Source organism: Prosopis cineraria, unplaced genomic scaffold (assembly GCF_029017545.1).
Source record: "Prosopis cineraria cultivar Desert tree isolate PC_DT_omini unplaced genomic scaffold, ASM2901754v1 PC10, whole genome shotgun sequence".
NCBI lineage: Eukaryota > Viridiplantae > Streptophyta > Magnoliopsida > Fabales > Fabaceae > Prosopis > Prosopis cineraria.
Window position 1 is genome coordinate 33269485 of NW_026555341.1, and position 10065 is coordinate 33279549.

At 35.7% G+C, this 10065-nt stretch overlaps 1 protein-coding gene and 1 non-coding gene across 2 annotated transcripts; one reads left to right on the forward strand and one right to left on the reverse strand.

Moving 5' to 3' along the window:
- Nucleotides 1-2866: 2866 nt before the first annotated feature.
- On the forward strand, nt 2867-7048 carry LOC129322869 (transcription factor bHLH30-like). The gene is made up of 4 exons (XM_054969314.1): nt 2867-3102; nt 3250-3859; nt 5283-5758; nt 6719-7048. The coding sequence occupies exons 2-4, from the start codon at nt 3251-3253 to the stop codon at nt 6774-6776; spliced, it is 1143 nt and encodes a 380-aa protein (XP_054825289.1). The 5' UTR covers nt 2867-3102; nt 3250; the 3' UTR covers nt 6777-7048.
- A 2943-nt stretch (nt 7049-9991) lies between these two features.
- On the reverse strand, nt 9992-10065 carry TRNAI-AAU (transfer RNA isoleucine (anticodon AAU)). The gene has a single exon. It is a non-coding gene; the product is annotated as a tRNA-Ile (tRNA).

A 10065-nucleotide genomic window follows, 5' to 3' on the forward strand; every position in this document is an offset into this window, starting at 1 on the left:
ATAGTTTATTGCCGGCAAACTTGTTCAAGGAGAGAATGAAAAATGTGAGAAAAAGTGTAGTTTAATGTAAATGTATAAGTTCAACAAAGTTAAGATGAACTATGATGATTATTGCTAATAATGGTTATTAAAAATGGTGAACTATATATCCCATGCATGTGCCTTTGATAATTTACATTTTTAAAAAAAATTGCTTAAAATCTTAATTTTCTAAAATTTTCACATCTTTCCAACCATGGCCTTAAATATAATAAATATAACATTTAATTTATTTAAAACACTATCCTTACTCACTTAACAAAAAAAGGGTATAATTGAAAAAAAAATGTAACACTTATCCAATGCCTGTATTTTGCACTAAACAAAACTTCTAGAAAATGATTTACATTGTGTTTGAGGGAATATGTGTATAGTGTTTTGGATCCATTAATTCTATACTCACTCACCATATAATTTCCATATTTAATTTTATCAGTCCATTTACTTATTTATTTTATTTAACTGCATATTTATTATCATCACCTAAATTTTTTGAAAACAATATCATAATGCTTTTTTTATAGTAGTAATTAAATTAATAATATTATATTTAACTTAATTTCATAATTAGCAATCTTACATGTATAGTTAAACCAAATGAAATAATTGAATAAACAGGTAGATTATGTGTAGAAAGAAATACTGAGAAATGGTATGGAACGTATTCGAATCAATATTAACCTTAAGATTTTGATAAATGATTATTCGTTACTTGTATAACAAACTATCTTTTTTGCCAACTGCGCTTTAAATTTGAGTTAAGCTAGGCTTTAGATGAAGAAAAACCCTTTCAATGAATTTTTTTTTTGAAAATAAAAAGTGGGTACTTGTATTGTGATTGTTTTTTGTTTTTAGTCTTTGTAATTTTATATGATCTTTGTTTTCAAGTCCTATAGTTTGATTTGTCTGCAATGTTAATCCTTAATAGTTTTTAAAATACTCATAATTAAGGACTATGAACGGCATAGGGAGAGCTAATTTTACTGACATGTACTTAACTTTGTCAACTTTTATTAACAAGATATATCATACTTAAGTTTGTCTTCTTCTCCCTTATGTTTAATCCAAATAAAAAAGAAAGTTTACTTTGCTCCCTCTCCAGGAAAGCGGAAGGGTTAGGAAAATCACAGCCAAAATAAATAAATAACTCCATTAGTCTCATCTCATGATAATCATGCACATTTTTTAAATTATAGAAACTGAGGATCAAACTAAAAGGATAGCAAAGAACAAAATGAAACTATAAAAGTTAAAAATAAAATGCAAATAAAAATATGAGACCTTACTGTTGTATTTTTTGCTTCTTCTTCTTCTTTTTTTATGTTTAATAAAGAACCTGTTCTTTTTTAGTAAACTGAGGACAATTTAATTAATTAAATAGCAAGAGTACATGCAGAGGCCATCCTTCTTAAGATATGTTGGAAGCTAAGGAGGGTTATTATTACACCCAGAAATGAAAAGCTCACTGATTAAGAACAATCTAAACCAAACAAGAGATCTTAATGTTAGACCCATGAGAGAGAGAGAGAGAGGAGTGTGTTCCAAGACACAATGATGGCAGGGTCTTGGAGAAGTAGAAAGGTCGCGTGACACATATGCTCGCATTCTTAGCCAACCACTGTCTCACAACGTGGCCTCTGCCTTTGTCCCTGTGGGGGTCTCCCTCCCCGTCTGCATCACTATCTTCTCTCATGTATTTTGTATATAACTGTAAGTCTATAACCATAACCCTCTCTCTCTCTCTCTCTAGATCTCTACCTCAGCTAGATCGATAAAGCCCATCCCCTTTTTCACTAATTACTAAACTTCTCCCTAATCTTTCCTCTAACCAAAGAAAAGGCCTCGCTTCGCCTTTATCATATTCATCTACTCTCCTCTCCGTCTCAGCCTTTTTGCTGCTTTATTTGGTCGCTCCATAATCTCTCTCTGTCTTGCGTTATTTGCGCTCTCACTCCCTCTCTCTCTCTCTCTCTGCTCCTTCAATGGTCCTCCTTTAGTCTTTCTTATATCTTAAAAGAAATCACGTTTCATCAGCAATAATGTTTCCTACGTGAAGAATATCATTTCGCATGCACTGCCATGGAATTAATAATGCCATATGGAAGAACTGGGTTTCCCATCTTAACTTTGGTGATGAATTTGAATTTCTTATAGATTGCGAACTTTGTAAGTTATACGTGTGTGTGTGTGTGTGTAGTTCACTCAACTTTAAAAGCATGTCACAAAGATTTACGTTGAAAATTAAAAGATGCATTTCTTGTTGTAATTCTTGGGATCAGTTGGTCTCAACTCAATCAATAGTCTACAGCTTTGTGTTCAAATCAAAATTTGAATGTAGATAGAGAGAATGCCGTAGGAAGAAAGGAAAGGGACAACATGCCATGAGCACTCAAACCCCCCCCCCAACGCACACTCTCATCTCCCTCTCCCTCTCTCCCTCCTATTCTAAATAGAAGACATATCTAACTATTTTGCCGGCACTAAAAAGTAGTTAAATTATTAAAATAGTTTAAAAATAAAATTATGGCTTTTCATGTTTACCTCTATTTAAAAGTATAATTTTTTTCCTAAACATAGGTTAAAGAGTTAATTAATACTTCACATTTTAATGCAAAGTGATTAATGTTATATAGGACCATCAAATAACCCTAGAAGGTGACTAATATATAATAGGATTGGAGGGAGTATGGAGAAAGGTGGTACAATATATTAGAAAAGGAAAAAAAGAGAAAGAAACAAACAAAAATTCCAAAAAGATACCAACAAAGCCTCCAAAAAAAAGAGGGGGGGGGAGATAAAAAGGACCATTATCTCGCCCCCTAGCCCTCCACAAAGGTTATTGTGGCATCACAACAATACTTTCCCCAAGTGATGATACAGATTTCAGTCTAACACAGACATCAAAGCCGTCTCTTGCCCTTTCCAGATTCACCACCACCCACTCAACCCAATACACAGAAAAAAGAAATAAACTCATATCATATCACACACACACAGACCCATCATGAGAGGACAAGAACAAGAAGAACAACAACTCCTTTATTAATTTAATAAAGGGACAAGGTTTGTGTCTTACTTTTCATTCATTCTCTCTTTTTTTTTAAATCCGTTAATTACTTATGTACATGCGCATGCGTTGAAGAAGACCATGTTCATGTTCTGCTTTTCTGATTAGTTTGTGTAATATAACATCCATATCATATGAAATAGGATGAAAAACCAGGAAGATCAAGGAAAGTGTTCATCTTCTCAAGCCATCAATAACATTCACAGCTATCAAGAACAGCTTCTTCTTCACCAAATGATGCAGCAACAGCTAAACGCCGACGTTTTCGGAGGTAATTCTGATAACAACAACAACAACAACGAAAGAGGATTGATGTTTCCTGAGGTTTCTCCAATCTTTCATCCGCCGCCGCCGCAGCAGCCGCCATGGTCTCTCCCTCCGGTTCACTCGTTCAACCCGGTCCGAGACACCGACCACCAGTTCTTGGTCCCTCCGCCGTCATCTTCGCTCTACCCGGGTCTCTTCAACCGCAGGGTTCCTTCCCTGCAGTTCGCTTACGACGGTCCGTCCAATTCCGATCACCACCATCTCCGGATCATTTCCGACACCCTCGGTGTCGGACCCGTCGGGGGTCAACCCAGCTCAGCTCCCTTCGGCCTCCAAGCCGAGCTTGGCAAGATGACGGCTCAAGAAATCATGGACGCCAAGGCTCTCGCGGCCTCAAAGAGCCACAGCGAAGCCGAAAGAAGACGCCGCGAGAGAATCAACAACCATCTCGCCAAGCTTCGAAGCTTATTGCCCAACACAACCAAAGTAAGTATTAAACCTACACAATTAATTATCAATCTAATTCTTACATTAATATATACAACGAATAATTCTAACCGTCAAGTTTGAACTTCAAAAAGACGAAATCTTTTTCACGCCTGAGACGAAACGTTGTACTTGGAAAGCTCCCTTATTTCTCTAGCGTTTTGTGATCGCTCTGTGAATCTATCATCACTTTAGAAAATGAGGAGCTAGCAAAACAGTGTCATTGTACCTTGACTACTTTTGTTTCCTTTTTGGCTCTTCTAGTTCCTTGTGTTTCTTCGTTTTATACCCATATATGTGTCATCTTTGTTTTCTTCTGGTTCTTTTTTTTCTGAGTCGTTGTGTGGTAGTTCCGAGGAGATAAAGGAAGGAACAAGAGAAAAAGAAGAATAGCGTTAATGTCGGTTGGTTGGTAAGGTAAAGAGAAACCAAAGGAGAGGCAGTTGATGAAAAGCTTCAGAATGCAATTTCTTGCCGGGAATAATAATGTCCATGTATTGATCAGTCATACTCAGTTCGAGAATGAAAAGAAATAAAGCCATGCACAGAGGCAAAGTAGCATCTTTGTCAGTCATCACACTACATACCACATCCTAAGTATACGGATACCTATACATACCTACATAATTATATACATATATAGATAGATATATGTCTGCCTGTCTGTCTGTCCGTGTGTAACTGTGTATATATGCCTCTTTTCCTTCCTCTTGCGCAAAACGAAACCCCACTCTACCATTTCTTCAATGTCATCTTTTTGCTATAATTAATTATCAGCTTTATAGCTCAAATCAAGTTTGTGTGAGTTAGGTTACATGGGCTTATTATAGTCAAGCCATGCCTTTTAAAGATCGTTTGAAGGAGTATTTCTCACAAACAAGGGTTCACATTGACAGCGATATTTGTTGGTTTACCCCAGCCATTTGATTTAACTCACACCTGACTCCCAATATTCAAACTTCCTATGGAAAAAATTTGGAGTCGTGTTTATCATTATTAATGTGTTTGATCCGTGTAAAACACTCTTGTCTCATGGCATACGAAATAGGTCAAATATGTGTCTGATGCATATCTAACAAATCTATATTATAAGAAATTGTAATGTCCATCAATAGTGCTGCTTGTTATCATCTACTTTGATAAATATTTGTTGCGAAATTTTCTAGTAAAAATTATATATGCATGCCTTTTTCACCAAATGGCAGTAGTACTTAAACAATTTATTTACATGTGATAATTTTGTTCCATGATATTTTAGCTAGCACATAATACAAAATTAACAGCAAGAAAGGTACGTGTGTAATGTTTCGTGACAATTTCTCCGAGAATGCGTATATTTACTGAATTTTCTCGTACGTTGTCTCTCTCTCTCTCTCTCTCTCTCTCTCTCTCTCTCTCTCTCTCTGTGATGGTGTGTACGCAGACAGACAAAGCTTCGTTACTAGCAGAAGTAATCCAGCATGTGAAGGAGCTGAAGCGTCAAACTTCAATAATAGCAGAAACAAGCCCGGTGCCGACGGAGGCCGACGAGTTGACGGTGGACGATGCTTCCGACGAGGACGGCAGGTTCGTGATCAAAGCCTCGCTTTGCTGCGAAGACAGGTCCGATCTCTTGCCGGATCTCATCAAAACATTGAAGGCCCTAAGGTTGAAAACAGTCAAGGCAGAGATCACCACGCTCGGCGGCCGCGTGAAGAACGTCTTGTTCATGACCGGAGAAGAAGACGAGTTGGGCTGCGGTGGCGGCGGAAGCCAGGAACAGAGACAGCATCAGCACTGTATAAGCTCCATACAAGAGGCTTTGAAGGCAGTGATGGAGAAGAACGGTGGAGGTGATGAGAATGGGAATGTGAAGAGGCAAAGAACTAATAATAATATCAATATCCTCGAACAAAACAGGTCTTTATGATCAAGTTATTGACTTTCTTATTACCATCTTTATTATTTGATTTGCTTCTCATGGAGATTATGGTTGATATATATTTTTTTATTTTTATTGGGTTGTGGTTTGGATAGTGTGTGCTGGAAAATGCCGCTATAAATATAAACACAATAATTTAACATACAGTGTCTCTTCTTCTAGCTTTATATATTAGCTTGTTCTTTATATATATCGTCATCATCATGCAGTGAGGTCATTAGTGATAATGTGGTTTCTGTCATGATCAGTGTTATTGCTTGAGTTCTGAGAGAAGGGGGGTCCGTGTGTGTGTGTGTGTGTGTGTGTGTGTGTTTCATAATTATTTATAAAAATGCAGTGTAATTTAATTATCTTGACAGGCAAAACATAGAGAAATATATATATGTTTTTTGGCAAGGTAGTTTAAAGGTAAACGGCTATAAAAATTGTATTCAAACTCTATAGTTAAGGAAACAGTATACAGGTTCAACCAGTCAGAATTGATTTTCAGTACTATATGCCTTGGAGACCTTGTTGACCCTGGGACTTGCTTTAATTTTGGTTTCTCGAGTAAGGCTCTTTCTTTGTTGACCCCTGACACTGCCAAATATAAATGTTATGAGCTTAGCAATTATACCAGCGTAAATAATAATGTCACTGACAGCATGAGTGCTATTGAAGTAAACTCTGAATCTGAATCATTTAAAACCTTTTATCATAAAGCTTCTTGTTGAAAGTTTGAAAACCGAATATCCATGAGACCTTAATATTCATATTTCATTATTGGAATAACCAGTCGATAAATTAAACCACCCTTTAACGTTTGAATATGCTGTGATGAAGAACAAGGGAACTATATATATATGTGCATTTACAACTAATAAAATGATATACAGTAGAAGTGATCCCAATCTCTGACAAGACAAAAACATTTTCGCTGATAGTGTCATGTTTTGCAGAGAGAGGGAACGGATCCTTTTCGTGAAAAGAGAAACCTTAGATAAAGTCCCAACATAGAAAATGAAGTGTTGATGATGGCTCTGTGAAACCGAACCCAAATGTTTTCAAGACACTCAGCAGCTGGGCATTCCTGTAATATTGTAATGAACACTTGTACTCTCTCTCTCTCTCTCTATACCATTGCATGGCATTAATGTGTGTTCCAATCTGGGAAGGCCACGATTCAGTTATCATCATGGATCGGCTGTGTACGTTCACACCACAGATCACCTCGGGCCCCAGTACTCATGGGTGATTCAATACCAAAAGAAACCAACCGGTCAGTTGGATATAGCGAAAGGAGCTGATCTTGGCTAATTAAAATTTAAATCCTTACTGGGAGACTGTCTTCACAATAGAAAGATACCTATATGAGCAATAAAAAAACAATTGAAGATATATAAGTTTAAGTAAGTCCTGTCAAATTGACTTAGCGAAACTATTTTGATAAAAAGATCAACTTAATATATCCATAATTCCATGAGTTTAAAAACCATTAACCTTATATATATATATATATATATATAGCTTCATCTTCTTGCTCTCTCTCTCTTTCTCTCCCTCTCACTTCTCAGTTGGTTTTGTACGAATGGTAAACCAATTCTTAGGCTTGCCGTGCATGATGAAACATCTAGCTTCCCTTGTTCTTTGAGCGCATAGAATAATGAATATCTGAACAACAGAGACAAAATGATGAGACTGCATATGTTCCTCAGAGTCACGAGATCAAAGGTGACGACGGAATATATGCATGCCCATGTATCTTTAAGCCCTCTCTCTCTCTATCTATCTCTCTTTATATCTATTCATACTTCTGTCTATCTTTAAGTTTAGATTTGATTATTAATTATTTACATTACCATACGAAAAAAGGTGGCTTATTTATAATATGCAGATCAACATATCGAATAACTATTGTACTCTTGTGATCACCATTTAGTGGGAATTATGTCTTTATTATTTTTTAATTTATTTAAGAGTATATATATTTTTTATATATAAAACATCCTTGTTCTGATTCATGGCCGCACATTCTAACCACGAGTGAAAAACCAGGGGTTATCATCGGCAAGCCACAAGTTGGATGGCCAACAAGTGATAATATGTCTTTGAGTTATTAAATTTTATCTCAATTATTGATTTAGTTTTTGAATTTTTATTCAATAAACTTAATTCTTATAATTTATCGAGTTAAGGATTTACAAGGATTGTTGTACAAAATTAAGAAACTATATAGACTAAATTGTTCTAAGTTTAAAAACAAACTACATATAGAGATTATGTTGCTTTGCATTGAAGCTTAAAGACTGAATTGATAATTATATCGATAAAAAATTTAAAGATTAAAAATTATATTTTTTTCTTAATAAAATATTAGACCCTGATAAGCTAACATTTTATGCATGGGCAAAGAGTACATGAATTTCTTGCTAACCAAACCTTTTTCCAGATTAATTAGTAACTTGTAAGTTTATTTAAGTACACAATTTGGCTTGGTCCTGCAGCTATATATATATATATATATATGCTGCACGCTTGCTTGCATATTGGACGCTGCACAAGGTCTTGATTAAGACTATGTATGTGTGTGTGTCTCTCTCTCTATGAATTTACAACGATCACAAATAATATAAGACCTAGATGTTTTAAAATGTTATTTTTTTTCTGTGATAAAAGAAACTCAATTTTCTTATTTAAGCCCTCAAGTAAGTTGGGGGGAAAAAACAGAAACCACATGACAAACTTTACATCAAGTTAAGCGAGCTAGTAGAAGAGAATATGAATTATATATTAATTTTTAACCAAATATCAATTGGTTTGAGGGCAACACATTAATACAATACTATAAATATATCGTATCTCACAAAAGAATTGTTTAAACAAACTATAAAGAACTAAAAGTTTGCAACCAAAGTTTGCATCCAAATAAAATCACAAATATTTGCTATCAATGTATCATGGCAATACAAAACGCCGGCAAATTAATTTCAAGACAGATATATACATTTTCATTAAGAACACATGCAATATATTTTTATACCAATTTTAATTTTAGAATTTATTTTTTTAATAAAGTTTGGCATGAGATTTTTTTTTTTTTTTTTGGTATAAAAGAGGGGTAAAGCCCTAACATTGAAAATTAAAAGGAAACTGGGGGATGTGACCCTAAACAATCTTTCGAAACAAGATCCCTTAAAGATAAAGGGACAGAGTCAAAAAGGGAGGACTTTGAGATTCCTTCTTTAGCCAATGAGTCAGCAATCAAGTTTTTCTCCTTTGGGATAAAGCTAATCATCAGGCTCCAGTTATATTGGAGTAAACTTTGTATTTCTAGAAAAACTAAACTGCCGCTGTATAAGCCATCGTTTTTCCCATTGATTAAATTCACTAAAACTTGGCAGTCTGATTCAACCAGGGTTTTCTTAAATCCCATATCCCAAGCCATGCATAAGCTCCAAAAAATTGCCCATTCTTCTGCTTCAAACGGGCTACAATTACCTAGAGAAAAGGAGAAGACCACAATCCATACTTCTTCACTATCACGCAAGACACCTCCACAGCCAGCCTTGTTCTGTTTGAAAGAGACAGCACCATCAGTATTGAATTTAACCCACCCTCTAGGCGGTGGCTTCCATCCTTCTTTCAATTCAGGAATTTTTCCATTTCTCTCTGTCCTATCTTCTGTCATAACAAAAGATCTCCACGTATATATTAAGAATATCCGCAGCAGGATCCTTTGGCTTTTGGAAATCCTGTTGGAAGGCATAACAGTTTCGCCATTTCCATAATTTCCAAATAGAGAGAGCCCAGATTAGATTCCAGCTCGTTGAGATCGCCATGCTTGGGGGTGGTTTCAGGTTCCACTCTCTGATTCCAAGAAAAAGAAGGTAAAAATAAATCTTTTTTGGCAGCAGTTTACTCCAGATTTGTCCCGCTTAAATGCAATCACGGAGTATATGTAGAATATCTTTCTCTTCAGCATTACACCAGTTACACGGGGGAGAGTAATTTGCCCATGAACTTCTCCATCAATTAGTAGGAAGTTTGGCATGAGAAATTATGTGTGCATTTCAAAATCTTTTTCTTTTTAGGCCAAGAAGTTGGGCTCTGGGATCTCGTTTAGGTTATTGGGTACGAAGTGCAGTTTCGTTTAGTGAGCCCATTGTACAATTTTTTTTTTTTTTAAAAGGGAAAATAATTTGACAGATGGATAAAACAAAACGAATCAGATTTGGCCCATGCAGGTCTCGAACCTGCGACCTTCGCGTTATTAGCACGACGCTCTAACCAACTGAGCTAATAGGCC

Bases quoted from the DNA above. Each gene is read 5' to 3' on its own strand.
- LOC129322869 (XM_054969314.1), top strand. From the start codon at position 3,251: ATGAAAAACCAGGAAGATCAAGGAAAGTGTTCATCTTCTCAAGCCATC. The intron at 3,860-5,282 runs GTAAGTATTAAA...GTGTGTACGCAG, and splicing joins TATTGCCCAACACAACCAAA to ACAGACAAAGCTTCGTTACT. The intron at 5,759-6,718 runs GTCTTTATGATC...CATGTTTTGCAG, and splicing joins AATATCCTCGAACAAAACAG to AGAGAGGGAACGGATCCTTT.